This window comes from Delphinapterus leucas, chromosome 15 (genome assembly GCF_059928025.1).
Source record: "Delphinapterus leucas isolate spDelLeu-1000000601 "Yukka" chromosome 15, BTC_Dleu_Yukka2, whole genome shotgun sequence".
NCBI classification, from domain to species: domain Eukaryota; kingdom Metazoa; phylum Chordata; class Mammalia; order Artiodactyla; family Monodontidae; genus Delphinapterus; species Delphinapterus leucas.
This window is the reverse complement of record NC_143143.1, coordinates 87,144,345-87,163,368: the sequence shown is the minus strand read 5'-3', so window position 1 is coordinate 87,163,368 and position 19,024 is coordinate 87,144,345. Positions and strand designations below refer to the sequence as shown.

The 19,024-nt window shown below is 65.7% G+C and overlaps 1 protein-coding gene across 1 annotated transcript in view; it reads left to right on the top strand.

The window, feature by feature from the left end:
- The first annotated feature begins 8,308 nt into the window (after positions 1–8,308).
- The window catches only part of LAMA5 (laminin subunit alpha 5), a 52,695-nt gene continuing 41,979 nt past the window's right edge, over positions 8,309–19,024 (top strand). The window contains exons 1-2 of the mRNA XM_022597752.3: positions 8,309–8,660; positions 13,046–13,198. Of these exons, the coding sequence (XP_022453460.2) occupies positions 8,379–8,660; positions 13,046–13,198 (435 nt within the window). The 5' untranslated portion in view covers positions 8,309–8,378. The remainder of the gene's footprint in view (positions 8,661–13,045; positions 13,199–19,024) is intronic.

The window sequence follows — 19,024 nt, the reverse complement described above, 5'->3', positions numbered from 1 at the left end:
CCGCCTCCGCTGCGCTCTGCCCGCTCAGCGAGCCTTGTGGCCCAGGCACACCCCGAACTGCCGGCTCCCGGTTCCAGCGGCTTCTTCAAAGAGTCCGCCTGCCAGGCTCAGAGTTGCGGCGGGTGTGGAGCAGCTCACTCCTGCTCCTCCACTGATGGGCATCTGGGCTGCTTCCGCCTTTTGGCTGCTATGGGAAGCGCCGCCACAGACGTTGTGCACGGGATCGCTGTGGATGCACCCCCAGAAGTGGGGGTGTGGACCCCCGGGGGGGACGCCGCGTTTCCTCTCAGGAAGCACCACACTAGGTCCACAGGCACATCGTCTGCGTCCCCGCCGCCAGCGGCAGCGTAGGGGACCTGACTTCCTTCATCCTGGCCCGCACTTGTTACTGTCTGATGTTTTCACTGCGCTGTGGCCCTCAGGCCGCACGAGAGAAGCAGGGCCCTGGGCGCTGAGCCCTCTCCCTGTCAGCCGGCCCTCCCCCACCCGGGGCCTCCAGGCCAGTGTGAAGGCCATGGGGCACAGGTGTCCCAGCATCCAGCCACAACTGCCCAGCACCTGCTCGGCACGGGGCTCAGGACATAAGATAAATAATAAGATAATGAAATGAAATAAATAAAAATATTAAATAGTCGTTAAATGAAGGAAGGAAGAATGTACGCCCGGAGCTGGGCTCTGTAGGGTGGCCCAGAGCTGGGTGGGAGAAGATTCCTGGTGGAAGGTATGGGTCATGCAAAGGTCCTGTGATGCGAGGGGGCACTTAGACTTTGTAAGGAGGCCAGTGAGGCTGGAACGCTGGGGGCAACAAGGGGGCGAGAGGCAGCTTGACAGCCTTGGAAGCTGCAGGGGCGGGGGGTTGGGCACTGGAGAGTCTCCAGCAGAGGCACACAGGGCTTTTGCCTCTGAAAAGCCACCTGAGGTGACGGAGAGAGGAGGGACCCCTTGTCACAGCTGGGGGCCCCTGAGTGGGTGGCTCTCAACCCCCGGGCAGCGTCCAGGCCAGGGCTCCCCAGGGCCCCAGCTCACCCCCTCCCGCTCGGCGCTGGGGAAGATGTCGCAGGCTCCTGCCAGCCCAGGGGATGTGCCAGTCTGGACCACAGAGGACGGACAGGGCAGGTGCTGCCCCAGGCCTCCTGCTCCAACCCGGCCCTGGTGGCCTGGCAGCCCTTGCCCTTCTACTGCATCCCCTTGGAGCACATCCTGGACAGACAGACAGCTGTCAACCCCTCACCCTGTTGCCTCACCCTTCCTGGGCCACAGCACCACCCGAGCCTCAGTTTCCCCGAGAGCCTGCCGGTAAGATGCGCACACGTGGCAAGGGCCAGGGGCCCCCACGCTGTCCTCGGGCCTTTGGCTCGGGGGAGGCACAGAGGGTCATCTGGGCCTACCCCGCCTCCTCTGCTCACCTGAACAGCCGGGTGACAAGAGTCCCTGCCCTCCCACGCTGGCCTGAGGAGTGGCTGCACCCAGCGCCATGTGGGCCCTTGTCCCCCTCTGCCCGTGGCCTGGGGCCTCCCCGGGCCGCAGCCCCGACGTGCAGGCAGTGGACTGCGGTGCCCCCCTGGACGAGGCAGACTCCACCCCCACTTGCCGTGTCCCAGGGCCGTGTGGCAGCTCAGGAGCCCGGGAGAGCTGTGTCATCCCCCGCCGGCCCACTCCCCAGCCCAGCCTGCAAGGGCCACTGGGACCCTGCGGCCAGAGCTTCCCAGGTGGGCAGACAGGCCTGGCAGGCAGGCAGTGGCTCTGCCACCACTGCTGCTGCAAATCCTTCTCCAAAGGCCCCAGGAGACACGGGGGAGGGGTGCCCTAGGGCTGCCCTGAGTAGCGGAGTTCAGCAGATCTAGGGCAGCAGATGGCAGGAAGAGAGACAGAGACACCGAGAGACCCAGACAGACAGACAGAGGTAGGGAGACAGAGGGACAGAGCCAGAGAGAGGGTAGCCAGAGAATGAGAAGCCCAGAGGAGAGAGTCAGAAGAGAGAAAGGTAGGGGTGCTGGAAGGAGAGGAAGAGGGCTGGGGAGCGGAGTCAAGGCGGGGGGCTGAGTCCCAGCGGGGCCCGGGTGTGGCACGGGGACCCCGGTGCTGCTCTGGGTGGCAGGGGGCCGCCCGGGAGGAGGAGGCCATTTGCTGAGGGCCAGTGGCCTGGCTGGTCAAGGGCAGAGCAGGGGCTGCTGGCCTTAAGCCCCACAGGCAGGGAGAGGGCCGTACCTGGTGCGGTTTGGGTGGTGCCGGGCAGGGCAGGCTGCCCTCGAATCTCATGGCTCTTGCCGGGGCGGCAAGCCCCCGTGGCTCATCACAGGGCCCCCAACCAGATGCCCCAAAGTTGGTGAGGGGCTCGGACTAATGTGGCTCCCTTTAGGGGACTGCAGGCCCAGGAGGCTGCGGCCATTCCAGCCACTCCCCGTGTGGGCCTGCTCTGGCCCAGGGCACCGCCCCGCACCCCTGCCCTTCCCGTGGGATCAGATTCCGCCTGGGCAGTGAGTCCTCCTGGCCATATAAGGCTGTCTGTGGGCACCTCTTGGAGAAGCTGCAGAGCCCTCACCCCGCGGGAACAATTTGGCCAGGCCCCAGGGACCGAGGCAGGGGAAGGGGCCTGCTGGAGATGGGTCCTGTGAAGGAGGAGGGCAGGGGTGACCCAGGCCTGCAGGTGCCATCCCCTCCCTCTGTGCTGGGCACCCCCCCACCGCCCCTCACCTGTTTCCCCCTCAGGGCTGCCCAGTCCGGAGTACAGAGCAGGGAGGTGGTGAGCATGGGGGTGGGGGAGTACTAGGGGCCAAAGGTCAAGTAGGATAAAAAAATGACACTGCAGAAATGTTGGCCCCATGGGTGTCCGATGTGCATGCTGCAGTCCCGTGTGGAGGATGCCGTGATTGATGCAATGTCGTTACCGTCTTCCAGGGTCACCCCATGTGCTCCCCACCACACATCTGCGATCAGGAAGCCCGGACCCCCAATTTCACACCCCAGCAAGGTGCTGGGAGGTGCCCTGATGGCGCCCTTCCTCAAGGGAGGTGCCTGGGTCTGGGGTCCTAAGAGCAACCTCACTACTGAACCATCCCCTCCCTTCGCTCTCTGGAGATGGTTGGATCTCCTCACCGGGGGTTCCTAGGGCCCCGTACCTGGTCCACCCCCTCCGCTGAGGCTGGGGCCTGAGATTTGCTGCTGAGATTTGCCCCTCAAGCCCAGGGCTGGGTTGGGGGTGCCCGGTGAGCCAGGGAGGGGAGTGATGTCTTGCAGGGATGCAGACATGGCTGGGAAGGGGCCCTGGGGCACAGCCGGGGAGGCTTCTCCTGGGAACCCAAGGTTTCCTCCAAACGCCTCCCAAAGTCACAGGGCCCTTCACAGCCTGGATGGGCCTGCGGGGGGTGAACCCCAGAGGCCATTCCCTCGAGCAGTGGGCACTCTCTGGGCACCTCCTCTTCTCCAGGCCTGGGGCTAGGGAAAGGCAGGACACAGGTGGGATTGGATTTAATAAAATGAACGCACCTGAGAAAGCAGGCCAGGCGCATACCTGATGGCTCTCTGGGGCGGTGCCTAGAGGCCCAGGTGGTCAAACAAAGGGGCAGGGGTTCTGTTGTGTCCTGCGCAGAGGGAATAAGGCCAAAGTCCCCATGAGATAGAGGGGGAGGGAAGGCTGGAGGCTCTGCCAACTGGCCAGACAGGCGGGGTGTAGTTGAGAGGCCCCACAGGGCCCAGGGAGCTGCGGTGAGGGCCTGGCTGTTACCCTAAAACAAGCAGAAGCCAGTTTGGCCTGGGAGGAGATGGAGTGAGGCACGTGTGCCAGCCAGCGCCCAGCCCCAGCAGCCACCCAGCACCCGTAGCTCTTACTGCAAGGGTTCCAGCCCACAAGGTGACCAGCCGGATTCCTTCCAGCTTGTGATGTACTTCGCAAAGCCTGGCGTCCCCGCGTCAGCGGGGCAGGGCTTCCCCCACCCTCAGCGGGAGCCAGACTCTGCGCTCCTGGCCGGTCAGGGCTCTCTGCTCACGGACAGCATGCTGACCGCCCCGTGGGGAGTCATGAAGCCCCACATTTCTGAGCATCCTGGGTTCTTGTGCTTTCTATAGGGCCAGGCCTGCCTATCTAGGAAACCAGTTGGGAAGGAGGTGAGCTGAGTGGGAGACAGGAGATTTGGGGAACCTCCGTGGAGAGCCCAGGACCCGGGGGGCTGGCCAGCCTGCGTCTCGTGGCACTGGGCACACCTAAGCCTGTCTGTGCCCCCTCCAATATAAAGCCCCCCATCAGGACACCCGAGGCTCAGGCCTGCAGTGGGCACCCTGGGGGCTGGCCTATGAGCTGGGCACACAGCAGGCAGAGGTGGACCCTCCGGAGCTCCAGGCTCAGAAGGTTCCCATGGGGGGCCCTTGGCTGGGCAGCATGGGGTCAAAACCGTCCGCTCCTCGTTGGGGTCAACGCAAAATCTGGTGGCCTCCAAGCTTCCCCAGAGCTCATGCCCTAGAGGCCTGGAAGGGCCCAGAGGTGGCCCAGCTGGGGCCACAGGCAGCAGGGAGACACTGCTCCTTCAGGAGCATCAAGGGGCCTGGCCCCAGACCCTCCTCAGCCGGGAATGCTGGGGCTCCAGCCTGGCCCCAGCCTTCTGGTGCGCATTCAGCTCATCGAGGCCTGTCCTCTGCCCTCTGGCCTCCAGCCCTTCCAGGGGACCATGCCAGCCCAAGGCCAGGGGAGAGTTCTGGGCTGAGCAATGGCCCAGAGGCCCCGGAACTCTCCCGGCCCCAGACCTGCTGGGTTTACAACCTTCTAATGAGCCCTCCTCTCAGCTGTGAGTCCTCAGGGTGCCCAGCTGGGCTGCGTCCTCCCCTCCGCAGGACTGGGCTGGACCCGGGCTGCCAGGGCCCCCAGCATCAGCCTTGCTGCCTGCCCTATGGATGGACGGATGGGGGACATGTTCTCACCAGCTGGGCTCCCTGGAAGGTATCAGAGCAGCCCTGGGGGAGGGAAACGTGGCCTCAGATATTCCAAACCACAGCCTAGCTTCTCCTGAAACCTCTTCCTGCCGAGACAAACCCTCCCAGTCACGAGCAGAGAGCTCGGGGCTTCTTCCTCCCACGCGGCAGCACGGACCCACTTCCACAGTGCAGCTTCTCCCAAGAGAGTGGGCTCTGGAACAGGCGGTCAGGCACAGCCATCGGTTATGATTGTGACGCGATAATGAGGCTTGAGTGCAGTGAGGGGCGCCCCACGCAGCTGCTCCCCGAGAGGTTACAGTTACGGCTCAGGCTGAGGCAGGTGTGCCCATGGCCTGGCCTGCTGGTCCCCACAGCTGCCCCGCAGATGGGGCTGAGCAGGGGCTCCTGGGGATGCCGTAGGAGTCGGGGCAGTGGCTCAGGTGAGGGCCGCTGTCCTGAGGACAGGCTCCCCTGGCCCAGGCCACACGGCAGAGGCCATTACCCCTGGGCTCAGGGGGAATTGGCCAGACCCCCTACCTAGGTCCAGGAGCACCTCTTCCCCACTCATGCTGCCACCTGTGCCTGACCTCCCACGGGTCCCAGGGCTTCTGTTACCCTGGGGCTGGGTGGGGAGGGGCTCTGGGTCTGGGGTCTGCCCGCGGGGCATGTCCAGAGCCTAGTAGGACAGAGGCGGTCAGGCTGCCTCCATGGCCCTCCCCCATGAGCTGACCCCCACCCACTACCCACCTCCCACCTCCCAGGACTGAGCATCCCTCTCCTGGATTTAGGACAGAGGCTGGGGCAGGGCAGCCTGCTTGGGGGGTGGGGGGGCACTATATCAGGGACCCATACCCAAAAGGTGCCCAACACATGCGAGAGGAGAAAATGAATGCCAGTCCAACTCCCTCTCCCTTGCTAACCACACGCTCTTGACTGACCCCCCCGACGTTGGAAACTGACCCCCAGTTTCCAAATCCATAAGTAGGAAAGGCAGCTGGGTGGCCCAGGAGTCAGAGCAAGATGGGAGATGCACTCGCTAGGCCATTTGGAAATGACTGGCTGGAAATGTGAGGCGGGAAATGGGTCTTCCGCCCCCAGCCCTGCTGACGACCTTCCCCTAGAACCACCACCGGCCAAGAGGTCAGTGTGTAGCCTGACTGGAATAACACCTCCATCGTCCATGCCGCCCACTCCTGCCCCAGCTGGGACATATAAGCTGGCACAAGGTGTGGGCAGCGTGGGCACCTCGCCCAGCCCCTTTCACCACATTCTCCTCTGCCCACTTCACCCACCCCCTCCCCCCAGGCCCGGGCCACCAGTTGCTCTGGGGCAGCTGTCTGCCAGGAAGCAGCTCGGCCAGGATTAACCCTCCCCGTGCTGGGCGCATTCTCGGGCAGCGGCCCCTCCCTCCGGCCTGCTCTCGGATGGCGGATGCCTGGCCCCTAGGAGGCTCAGAGGGCTCCCACCCCTCACCTCTAACCGCTGGTCCCTCCACGGGGGTTGGGAAGCCGACCTGGGGGGGTGGAGGGTGGGAGGTTGCCAGCCCCAGTCCCCAGGCTGACAGGTCCCCAGCTGTCAAGGGGGTGCCGGGGGCCAAAGTGCTCTGCTGTGATGTGCGTGACAGGGGACCTCTGGGCAGTAGGGAGGGTGGGGCGGGGGCAGGTCAAATCCCCCATCTGGAAACCCTGCTACTGCCCAGAGGCGGCTCTCCGGCTGCTCCTCCCACGGGATCATAAATTAGCTGGTGAGCTGGCCGGTCTGCGTGGGGGACTCAGGATTCCAGCATGGCCTGTCGCCCCTCCCCCACTATATAGGCCAGCCCCTCCCCCACCCAGAGCCTCTCCAGCGGGGAACCACCTCTCCTCCCCCTCCCCCAGGTGGAGTTACGGAATTGCCTGGGAGTAGGGGGAGAGGAGAGGGGAGAGGGGAGGGGAGAGGGGAGAGAAGAGGGAGGGTCATCCCACTGCCTATTTCTCAACTCCTAGAGAAGCAGCAGTCCAGCCCCTTGGGAGTCGGATTCGCAGGAGGCCAGGGGACAGCCAGGAAGATGTGGCTAGTGGCGCAACCTTCCGGGAACAGCTGCTGGGGCAGAGCTCCCACCAGGACCAGCTGGCTGCCACCCCACACATTTACTCGGCTCCCCAGGACTGTCCAGGGGGTCTCAAGCGGGACAGACACCCAGCTGGCCTGGCTCATAGACCCGGGGGGAGCTGCCCCATCAGGGCTTCCCTTGAGGCCGATCTGGGCCAGGAGCTGGAGGGGAGGAGACCCAGTGGCCAAAGCCACCCAAACGCAGAATCAGCTGGGACACAATCCTGAGTCAGGCCTCTACGTCCAACCCCATTTCCCCAGCGTCCTTGAGTGCCTGCCCTGAGCAGGAGGGTTCCACTGGCAGACAGAGATGGTGGGGTCCACAGTGCCCCAAAGCAGGGAATCCCCAGGCACAAGGGTTAGCGCCCACCTGGCCCTGCAGCCCCAGCCCCCGCAGGTGCTCAATAGATGTCCTCCTTCACAGGCAGCCTTCCTGGCACCGGCGGAACTCTGGGCATCCTCCCTTCACTGCAGGGGCCCCATGGGGCCAGTCCCTCCTGATACACTTCCCTATTTTCGAGTATTTTTGAGCCAAACCCTGGGTAGGCGGGGGTCGGGTGGGATGGAATCTGACATGGCCCCCCCAGAAAGGCATGGAGCCCCTAATCAGGGTCTCCCTGTCCCTCGGCAGATCAGATTCCCTCGCTACTACCGCCACTCACAGCTGACAGAGAGCAGCTTCCCACACACCTGCTGGATGGGGCAGATATGGGGGCCAGTATGAGGGGTGAAAAACCAAAATCCGGCCGGGGAGAGGCAGCGAGGCTGCGCTGCGCTCCGGAGTTCACCCCCTCAATCCCGGGGGGCCCCAGCGATCGGGCTCCCAGGCCGCGGTCGCTCGGGTCGCTCTGCCGGTTCTGGGGCTGCGGGTGGGGCCGGGCCGGGCCGTGGATGGGGCAGATGCCGGGGCTGGACCCGGAGCGAGCGTGCCTGACTCCCGGCCGCGGCGCCAGACCCGGGGCCGCCGGGGGCGCTCGGCCGCCGAGAGGTGCCCGAAGTTAGGGAAACAAAGAGCGGAGCCGCTGGACGGGGAAGAGCGGCCCGGCGCGCCCGGGGCCTGGGTGCCCGAGGGCGCGAGGGGGCCGCTTGGGACCGGGAGCCACGCCCCGGGGGCCGCCGCGGCGTCGCGTTCCCACGGCCCGGCCCGAGGCCAGCAGGTGTCCCTTCCGAGAGGCCGGCCGGACCGGGGTCCCAAGGGTTAAGGCGGCCGGCAGCCCCTCCCCCCGGCCTCCCCCGCCCCCTCCCCGGGGCGCGGGGCTCGGGCGCCCAGGCGGGCCGGGGCGGGGCCTGACGTCCGCGGGCGGAGCGAGCCGAGCCGGGCCGGGCGCCGCGCTGCAGACCCGCCAGGCTCCAGCCTCGCTCGCCGTCCCCGGAGCTGGAAGATGGCGAAGCCGGGCGCGCGGCCCCGCCGTTCCCGGGGCCCCGCGCCGCTGCTGCTGGCCGGGCTGGCGCTGCTGGGCGCGGTGCGGGCGCGGGAGGCAGCGGGCAGCGGCTTCAGCCTGCACCCGCCCTACTTCAACCTGGCGGAGGGCGTCCGCATCGCCGCCTCCGCCACCTGCGGCGAGGAGGCCCCGACGCGCGGCGCCCCGCGCCCCACCGAGGACCTCTACTGCAAGTTGGTGGGGGGCCCCGTGGCCGGCGGGGACCCCAACCAGACCATCCAGGTGAGCGCGGGCCGCGGGTCGGGCGGGCCGGGCCGAGGTGGCGGGGACGCCGGCGCGGGGCACGCACCGGGCTCGGACTCCGGAACTCCAGCCCGACTCGGCGAGGAGCCCCAGGGGCCGCGGAGAAGCCAGGTACGGACCGCGGCCCCCGCCGCCCGTCCCTACGCCCCGGTTCCGCCTTTCGGCGGACGGAAGGGACCCCAACTCGGCCCTTCGGGCTCAGCCAGAGAAGTGCGCGTGCCCCAGGGAAGGCGGCACGCAGCGGACCCGGGCGCGGCCGGCACCGCTCGAGTTCGGCGGCGGTGGCTGGCCGGAGGGGAGGGGCTGGTGCCTGGTCCCCGGCGGCCCCAAGTCCTGGGATCCCGGCGAGGGCGGGACTTGGCCTCCCCGGCCGGCTGCCTGTGGGATGGGGGCGGACCACTCCGCCTTCCCCCGGGACAGGCTGGAACCTGCTGGCGACGGGATGGGACGGGGATGGGGCGGGAGGGGCCAGACAGAGCTCTCGCTCCCGCGGGTCTAGGGAGTCGGTGGGACCCTCAAGGTGGGAGGGGGACAAACGGAGGGATTTTTCACTGAGGATGGGGACACAGACCGGCTGCCGCTCTGCCTGGGGCGGTAGGGTCTGCCCCAGAGGCTCCCTGCCACCCCGTGCTAGGCCCATCCTCCCACCCCTGCCAAAGCTGAGGGAGAGTCTGGGGGCCCCAAGGCTGTTGTAACCTGAGCCTCAGCCTCCGGGGACGTGCTGCCACCTTCCCGGTGGGAGAGGCTGGGGGAGGGAGGAGGTAGTTGGAGAGTGGAGTGATGGGGCGGGTGATGGATGAGGGAGCCTCAGCTGGGGCCCCTTCCCTGCCGCCTGCCCCACCCCACCCCCCAGGGAGGGAGGAGTACGAGGGGGCCCTGGTGCAGCAGAGCCATCCGGGACAGAAATGTCACCTCCCGCCGGTTCCTGGACCCATCCCATGATCTCCTCAACGCTCTGTACAGCTGAGCAGGAGGTCTCAAGCCCACGTTACAGGTGGGGAAACTGAGGCCTGTAAAGCCCCAAAGCCAGACCAGGATCTGGCTGGGGTGAGCGGGGGCGACCTGAGACCCCAGTACGGGCCCTTAGCGCTTCTGGGTGACATCAAAGGGGACAGGTGGAGGAGAGGAGCTTGTGGGGGGGTCTCCAAAGCTGCTCAGAGGGCCTGGCTCAGCCCTGGCCCCCCCCCCCCAGATGCTCAGCTGGGATTCCACAGCTCATCAGCCCAGGCTCCAAGCCATCTCCCTGTTGGAGAGAGGCTCCCTGTTGCCCAGCTGTGCTGCCTGGCCCAGGCCCTTGAGGAGGGGCAGCTGCGTGAATCCCTGAGGGAGGGGCCATTCATTACCACCTCCTAGTGCTTAAAGGAGCTGCACGGGAGCCGGTGGCCTGGGGTCAAAGGCCTCCTCCTTAGCTGTGTGGCTCCTCCCCCAGCCTCAGGCTCCTCATCTGTAAAATGGGAACAACACGAGGGCCGGCCTCACCCGGAGTTGTGAGCTTGGCTGGAAGGGCCGGGGAAGCTGTCTGTCACACAGTGACCACTTGGCAAGTGGCAGTGGCTGTGCGATGCAAGCGAGGGGGCCCTGAGTGAGAACTTCAGCCCTGCCCTCCCAGCTCACAGTCTGGCAAGTTAGAGCTGAAGCCTCTCTTTGAAACTCTGTAGCGCTCAGCCATTGCACCCCTGTGCTGAGGCTGCCAGGGCAGAAAGACCAGCCAGAAAGACTGAAGGCCAACCTTAGTCAAGTTGCTGGACCCACTGGAGCCTCTGCCCTGTCCTCTTGGGAGATGGGATCTGCTCACCGCCCTGGCTTCCTGTTGGGTTGGTGTTTGGGCCTTGCCCACAGACGCTGGAGCTGAGTGGCCAGGCGCACCTCTCTGTCCCAAGAGCCCAGTCTTGTGGGTGGGTCAGGGAGGACGTGGGCCCAAGGCTGCAGGCCAGCAGCTCCCAGGGCCCCCTGGGGGAGACAGGACAGAAGCTGGCCGGGGTCATGCCACCCGGGGTGTAGGGTGAGCCCTCATGGGCATCGGGGCAGCTAGGGCAGGAAGAGGGCACCTTGGGAGTCCGGCCCTGCGACTTCAGGTGGGCATCGGAGGAATTCTGTGCTGGCCCCAGCCCCGCAGGGGAAGTCGGGGGCTCTGCTGCCAGCGTGGTGACTCACTGGGAGGGGAAGTCTTTATCACTGCTCCTTGCTTCCTTGCTCTGTTCCTGGCAGGACCCTCTGCAGCAGAGGGGTGGAGAGAGGCTGCTTTCCCCAGCCCCATCCGTCAGGCAGAGAGGTCGGCAGTGATCACGTCACCGAGCGGTCCTGCTGCGGCCACATGGGGGGTAGAGTCATCTTCCCCTGATTCTCTCGGTGGACATGAGCAGACACGTCCATTGGCTCCCTTGACCAAGGGAGCCTTCTTTGGAAGGCCCACCCCAGCCAGATGGCCCTACCCACCACCTCTGAGAAGCCCCCCAGCTCCGCCAGGCCCCAGACAGCCCACACGCACGTGCTTAGCGCTCTCGGTGAGCCTCTCTGAGCCCCTCCTCTGCTCACCCTCTGGCAGCTCCCACAGGTCTGGGAGCCAGAGCCCGGGTTCCAGTTTGGGGTTCAGCATTTGAGCTGGTAGTATGGCCTGCACAGATGGTACCCCTTTTCTGGGTGTCCTCCATTGCTCCAGCCCCTCGGCATGGTACCTCTGGGTGGTGGCCTCCGGGACGCAGTTAAGAACGAGGCAGGTGCGCCTCCCCCCACCCCCCAGGAGGCAGTAAATAGAGAATTGCTAATAGCCAGACAATTCCACGTCTCCCGTGGTAGAATAAATAAAGCGCAGTGATGGGCCAGAGTTGTGGTCTGGAGCTCTGGGGTTCTGCTGAGGAGGTGACAGCTGAGCTGGAGGACAAGAGATCAGGGTGCCAAGGCCCCAGGCAGGAACAGGGTAGAGATGGGGTCAGCCAAAGCACCCAGCACGAGGGGTCCTGGGAGCCCGCTGGATGGGAGGCTCGGTGCCTGAGTCTGCTTGTGGTCTCTCCATGCTGGACGCACCGTGGAAGCCAGGAGCACATGTGTCCGCGCCACGCGTGTGTGGAGGCTTGGGGGTTCTCTGTGGCTGCCGGGCCTGGGAGTGGGGCAGGGCATCTCCCACGCTCCCACCTCTGACTCCTAGGACAAGGTCTGGCCCCCTGGGAGGCTGGGAGGGGTGGAGTGGCCGCGTTTCCCAGACGTGGCCTCTCTGGGCCTCAGACAATGCCAAGTCTCCGAGGGCCGCCTTTGTGTGTAGAGGGACAGCAGGTCTGGTTTCCTCTGGGGTGGGAGGTTGGGCCTCCCCTGGGCCAGCAGCCAGGGCCCAGCTCTGCCTCTACCCCCGCCCCCGAAGCTTTCAGCGCCTACTCCTCCGCCATGGGGACAGTAGGCCAGGATGATGCTGGGAGCCCCCTCTTTCCCCTCAGAGGACAGGGCCCCGGCAGGTGGCTGGGCCATGACAGAAGCAGCTGCCAGGCCCCGTGTGGGATCCGTTAATCCTACAGTGGCTGAGGCAGGTGCCAGCATCGCCCCCACTCTTCACCCTGGGGCGCTGAGGCTGCCGTGACCTGGCCCAGTCCCAGGGCTCGGAAGTGGCAGAGCCAGGAGGTCCAGGCCTCGTCTGCTGGCTGCCCGCGTGCCTCCACTCTGGGGCCTGTCCCCACAGGCCGCTGAGATGGCTTAATTCCACCTGTCTGGAGACCCTAATCCAGATGGCCCTGGGTGAGAGCCTGGTGGAGAGGTTTGGGGGATGATGAGCTGGTGGAGGTCGGGAGGGGCTCACATCGGGCCTGGGCCTTCTGGCTGTAGCCCCACCTTCCTTTCTCTTTAGGTCCCCCCCCAGGCCCCATCCTGCAAGAGCCCTTCTGAAGCCGCCTGCAGTGGCTGGTGGTTGAGGGGCGGGGGTGGGCGAGAAACGTGTGACTTGTCCCTTGACCGGGCTCTTACCCCCTCAGCTCCAGCTACATTGGTTTTCTTGCTGTTTACTCCTTGTTTGCTCTTCCTGCCCCAGGGCCTTTGCACAGCCAGCCCCTCTGCCTGGAGCACACCCGCCCCGTTATGGTGTAGGCCTCAGATGCCACCTCCTCAGGGAGGCCCGCCATGTTTTCCCACCTGCAGCGGGTGCCCGGCTCCCTCCTTGCTCTCCTGTTTCCTCTGTAATGGGTGTGATCATCTCTCACGTGAACCGTATCCCAAGTTGAGAATCGTATTTGCTCTCAGTGTGTACTTGCCAGGTGAATGAGTGGCTGGCGCACAAGGGTCCACAGATTGGGGGTGCGACCAGTGTGATGGGGTGGGAGGGTGACCAGAGGGGTAAGGAGTCCCAGCCCTTCTTGTCCGTCTGACCGCCCCCTCCCCTACAGGGCCAGTACTGCGACATCTGCACAGCTGCAAGCAGCAACAGGGCACACCCTGTGAGCAACGCCGTTGACGGCACGGAGCGCTGGTGGCAGAGCCCACCGCTGTCGCGTGGGCTGGAGTACAACGAGGTCAACGTCACCCTGGACCTGGGCCAGGTAGAGTCTCTTTTTCGCCTTCTGCAACCTGTCCCCTATGTCCCTGGCCAAAGGGCTCACCGTGGGGCGAGGACCAGAAGGTGAGGTGTCCACCCAGAATGAGCTTGGGAGGCTGGGCAGAGGCTGGGCACAGACGGGCTGCTGGTGGCAGGCCCATACAGACGGAGGCGTGGCACTGGGCACCTTCTGTTTGTTTTCTCAGCATCCTCGTGGTGCACAGGGAGAGAGGGGCGCCGGATGGGGGGCTTACCAGAGGTCACGTGGAGAGTTAGGGTGGGGGCGCTAAGGGGACAACACGGAGGTGGGGCTGAAATGCTGTGAGCCCTGGTATTTACTCTGAGGAATTCCTCTGCAGGGAGCCAGGCTCCACTGGCGGGAGTGGGAGGGGCTCCAGGAATGTGGAGGAGGCCAGAGGAAGTGGACATTCCTAGGATACCTGTGCTGCGGAGGCCACCGAGGGGTTAGGTGTGCCCGCCCAGGCCCCTGCACGGGCAGGGGTGGGGGATGGGAGCCAGGCGTTTCCCAGTGACAAACGAGCCCCCCTTGGTGGACCTGGGCTGCGTCCCACTCCCCATGTGACGTTGTTAGGCGCAGGGCCTTGGTATCCTGGCCTGTGAAACGGGCCAACAGTCCCGATGCCTCCTTGGATGGGGTGGGGGAGGGGGAGGTAGGTGAGGCCAAGCCCAGAAGCTGCCACAGCTCTGGGCCTGCCTGGGAGCTGGGTTACAAGGTCGATCCTGCTAGACCTCGCCTCCACCCCCTTCCCTGTTCATGGGGCCAGGGAAGGAGCTCTAGACCGTGAGTCCAGGCGCCTGAGTCCAGGCCGGCTTTGCCACGGTCCCGGTGTGTGACCTGGTGGGTCTCTGCTCCTTGCTGAGCCTCCATGCCGCTGTCATCCTGGGGGCATTGGAGGAGAGGTGGTGGAGCATCTCCTGTGAGCCTGGCTGGAGGGGCGGGCCCCGCGGAGAGGTTCAGGGGACAGTGTTGGGTGCCTCTTGCCCCAGCCCGGAGACCTGGCGGGCAGGTGGGCAGTGAGGGTGTGGGTTCGCGTCCCAGTAAGTGGCCGGGGATTTCCGAGGGGCCATGGGTTATCTGTTAGGCCCTGGGAGGGTCTGCCCATCGCGGGCCCTGCCTGCGGCTCCGGGGCTGGTGGTGCTGCCTGACCCAGGTCTGGGTGGGGCTGGGCCAGTTTCGCTTCAGCTCCCTGGGCTTTCACTGCATCTGTGCTCTCTTTCCCCCTGGAGGCAGGGAGGGACCTCAGCAACCCTGTGCGCTCCCCGGGTGCCCCTCTCTCTGGCACTGCCACGGGTGGGGGAGGGGGAAGTGCATTCTGCCCCTGCCCCAGGGTCAATCGGGGAAACTTGTGCTGAGCTACTGGGCCCTTCTCGCCCCTCCTCCCCCGTGGACAAGCCTGGCCAGACTAGGGCAGGGCAAGGGCCCTTGCTGGGTGCACAGTGGCCTGGTCTCCGTGACAACCCCAGGGTGGCCCGGAGCAGGAGGTGCAGTGGATGGGGCCGAGGGGCAGCTCGGATGGCGCTCAGCTCCCCCTGGCTCTGTGGCCCCTGAGGCTCGGTGTCCATATGTAGGAAATGGGCCAGCGAGGTGGAGGCAGGCGGCACATCTGCTTTGTAGACTGGGCCTGGGCCGGGGAGAGGGTTTCACTGTGTACATCCTGCTCCTCCAAGCCGCAGTTTCCCCGATTGTAAGATGACGCAAATGTAAAATGACTCAAGTGACTTTGTAGGCTGGGCCTGGGCCATTTCCAGCCCTGTCTGGGGGGAAGATTGACCCACCCATCCACCTAGCCATTCTTTCTCTCTCCCTGCCCCCCATCTTTCCTTCCTTTTTGCCACCCACCCATCCACTCATCCATCCACCAGCCCATCCACCTAACATCCATTCATCCACCAACGCTTCTTTCCATCTACTCAACCCTCCCTCCTCCCTCCTCTCTTCCTTTCCCCCTTTACTGACTTCCCAAAGCCCCATCTTGGTTGGGCCAGGGGGCTGCCAGCCTTGGTTGGGGTGGGAGCTGGTGAGCATGGGGGGTGCCCACCAGTGTGCTTTAGAGTTGGGTGGAGCGGAAGGGCCCAGTTTCCAGCTCCGCGGGCGAGAGAGCTGTCTTTCCGGGGCATGTTTCTGAGCCACTGTGGAATTTCAGGGGAGACTTGCGCATTCACCGCCTTCCCTTTCGGAAAAGGAGCTTGTTGCCCCTTCCTCTCTTGGACTGTGCGACGACCGGGTCCCTTCAGGGTGCCCTGCTCACGGGGGTCGGGGACAGAGACCAAGTCCTGCGTCAGCCGAGGAGCCCCACGTGGGGTAGGCGGTAGGGGAGGACGGAGGTGGCATAGGCTGGGGCACTGGGCGGGAGGCGTCTTGGAGGAGTGGGCCCGACTTGCCCGGCTGCCCCGGGGTCTGTATCCTCAAGTGCCCCCAGGTCTGGTGACGGCAGCAGCTGGGGCCCGCAGTCAGACTGAGGATGTCCCCAGGCAGGGCAGGACCCTCTGAGCACACTCCCTGGGGCAGATGGGGAGAGAGGCCGAGTGAGAGGGGCCTGGCTAAGCTGGTTCAACCCTGGGGGCTCCTTTGCTTTGGGGCTGGGCTGCCGCTCGAGGCGCAGGTCCTGGGGTGGGGCAGGGGCTTCTGTGAGGAAGCGGGCTGAGTGGGCAGTGGGGCTGGGCACTCCCAGTGCAGCGGCTGCCTGGGGCCTTTGTTCTGGGAGCTGGAGCGGATGCCCTGGGAAAGCGGGGCGGGGCAGGGCGGGGCGGGGTGATGGGGCAGCTGGCCCTGGGCATCAGGCGGACTTCCTGCCCTGGGGAGGACAGAGGGCTGGTGGGGCCTGGTCCCTGCGGCGTCCGCCTGTGCGGGGGCCTCGGAAGCCTGCTCGCTCTGTCTTCCGGTCACACCTCATCCTGTTCTGACCTTCCCTGTTCCAGGGTGGGTGAGGGCCGTTGGACCCTCTTCCCCCATTTTGCAGATGGAGAACCAGGCCCCAGGAGCAGAGACCTGGCGGGAAGGGCGTGGCGAGGTCTAGGCCTTTGCCGTTGCCCTGCTCACCATGTGGGTCTCAGCCAGGAACCCTCAGACCTGAGAGAACTGAGCTGTAGGTCTGAGGTTTGCGGGCTGCTCGCCTCGGAAAGGGGGTTCTCCAGAGCGGGCAGTCTGCGCGGCTGGTGACTGAGGGGACACTGGCCTGTCCTCCCGGGGGGCACAGCGGGTTCTTACTTCTCTCCTGCGTCCTGCCCGCCTCAGGCTCCCTGTTGCGGAGCCTCACCCGTCCACGTAGCCCGGTGGTCTTAAGGAGCTGGGCAGGGTTAGGGCTGGCCCTGGGGGGCGTCGCCCACCCTCTCCAGACGCCCGCTTCCTGGCCTGGCCATGGGGAGGGGCTCTCGCCAGCAGCCCCCGCCCCTCACCTGCGGGCTGCAGCCCTCATTCCCCAGATGCAGGTGAGGAATGCAGATCCCCTGCCGACCGTGAGCTGTGTTTTCTCCTTGTGCCCTGGGTGGGGTGGCCCCTTATCCCAGCCCTGAGAGGCTGGGGCTGGAGGGGAGTGGCCTGGAGACCAGGTTGGGGGGTACAGCGGGGGCGGAGGGGGTGAAGTGCAGAGCGGGGCTGGGCTGGTGGTGGAGCGTAGGCTGGGGGAGTTGGGTGTGAGGCCAGAAAGTGTTGGTTGGGGAACTCTAGAAATGCCAAGGTCGGGGGTCTGCCCTCCCTGGGGGATGGCGGGGGGGCGCTAGCTGCCCCCCACCGCGTGGGGGTGTGCGCAGCACCTGGGGAGAGACAGAGCCAGTGTGGAGGAGAGGCCGGGCTTGGCAGGGCCAGGTTCCCTTCTCGAGGTGCGGGCGCAGAGAGCACCTGCTGGGACCTTGGCGCCGCGCTGAGGGTCCCGGACGTGCCGGCTGTTTTGCGGCCGGGATGCCCCGTGCAGGTCCGCCCTGCCCGCCGCGGTTCTGGGCCACACACCCTCCAAGCTGGCCCACTCAGGGCTCCCCGGGCAGGCCTCCTGGTCCTGGCGTGCCTGCCAGTTCTCTGGGTTATGAGGTCATGGTCACTGGCCTGGCTGTCCAGACCTAGCTGGGCGCTCCGCCACATGGCCAGTGCCCCAGGAGGGTCAGCGGGTGGCTCGAGGGAAGTGGCAGGAAGTGTGGCTGGGCTGGCTAGTCTCTAGCTGCAGGGCCCGGCAGCCAGGACAGGTGCAGCGGCTGGGCCGGAGGTGGCCCCTTGAGCTGGGCTCCTGCGGAGGAGAGGGCGGGGCATCCGGGATGGCCTCCCCACCGAGGGTCCTCAGACCGGCACAGGCCCCACCTCTCCTCGTGGGAACCGCGAGACCCTGCCTCTCTCTGCTTGTCGCTTTGCTCGGAGGATGCGGGGCCGGAGGGGCCACCCGTGCCCGGGGCTGGGGGCCGTTCGTCCTCGGTCCCCTGGCCATCCTGGCACACTCGTCTGCTCACGCTGGGCACACACAGACACCCCCGCCACCCCACACTGACTCCCCCAGGCTCTGGTGGCCCCCAAGGCTTCTGTTCTGTGTCTGCTTTTTATTTTTTTAATTTAATTTATTTATTTTTGGCTGCGTTAGGTATTTGTTGCGCGGGCTTTCTCTAGTTGCGGCGAGCGGAGGCTACTCTTTGCTGCGGTGTGTGGGCCCCTTGTTGCAGTGGCCTCTCTTGTGGAGCACAGGCTCTAGGCGCACAGGCTCAGCAGTTGTGGCTCGCGGGCTCTAGAGCGCAGGCTCAGTAGTTGTGGCGCACGGGCTTAGTTGCTCCGCGGCATGTGGGATCCTCCCGGACCAGGGCTTGAACCCGTGTCCCCTGCATTGGCAGGTGGATTCCTAACCACTGTGCCACCAGGGAAGCCCCCTCTGTCTGCTCTTAAACAAATGCCATGGCATTGGTTTCTGGCCATACAGCTCACACCTGAGACTAAACTGTTTGTGTGTCGGGGTCCCCGTGGGATAAAGTCCACTTCCTGTAGCCTGGGACTGCCCATCTGGCCTGACCTGGGCCAGGCTGTAGGGAGGATGGGGGGGGCAGGGCCTAAAAACCCCCCTTCAAGGCAGGGGGCCCAAGACAGCCCCTGGGTGGTCGGTGGGGGTGTGTGTCTCTGAATCCCCCCAGGCCCAGCTCCGTTGAGGTGCTGGGCCACATGGGCATTTGCCCTTCACTCTAGCTGGTGAGCTCCTACAGAGCCGTCGGAGCCCTTCCACCCCCACCCAGCCCTTGAAAGTCCCCCTGCTCTGCTCCACACACCAGTGTGTTGGGCTCCCGGCCCCGCAGTCAGGGTCCCTGGGGCCTGTGCCTGCCCTCTCTACATTTCAACGTTTTATTTTTCTTTCCAGCAGTGGCTCTTCCACTCCAGGAGTTGCATCCACATGTGGCCTGTTTTCAGGCTCCCGTTGTGTGGGTGGCCATTCTTATTTACCCAGTTGGGGGCCCGAGTAGACACGCCTGCCCAGCTGGCCCCCCTGCCGCGGCGTTCCTCTTTATCGAGGCTTCCAGGTGGGGTCTCTGCAGAGAGGGCAAACCTGGGTGCGCCGGGTCAACTGGATTCAGCACACAGGGCCCCGAGGGCCGGCCCAGCAGTCTGGGGTGGGGGTCCAGGAGGGTGGGGAGCCGGCCCGGACGCCTCGTCTAGGAGGGGCTTCCTGCCGCCGCCCAGCCACGGCCTGGGACCCTGGCCCGTCCCCGGGAATCGGCACGGGGCCCGGCTTCCTGCAGGGCCGGGGCTGAGTCACAGGCTGCCTGGTGATTCATGCCGCCTGGCCCAGCGGTTGGGGGCTGGGCCCCTCCTGCCCCAGACAGGGGCACAGGGCCTGGCCTAGGGCTC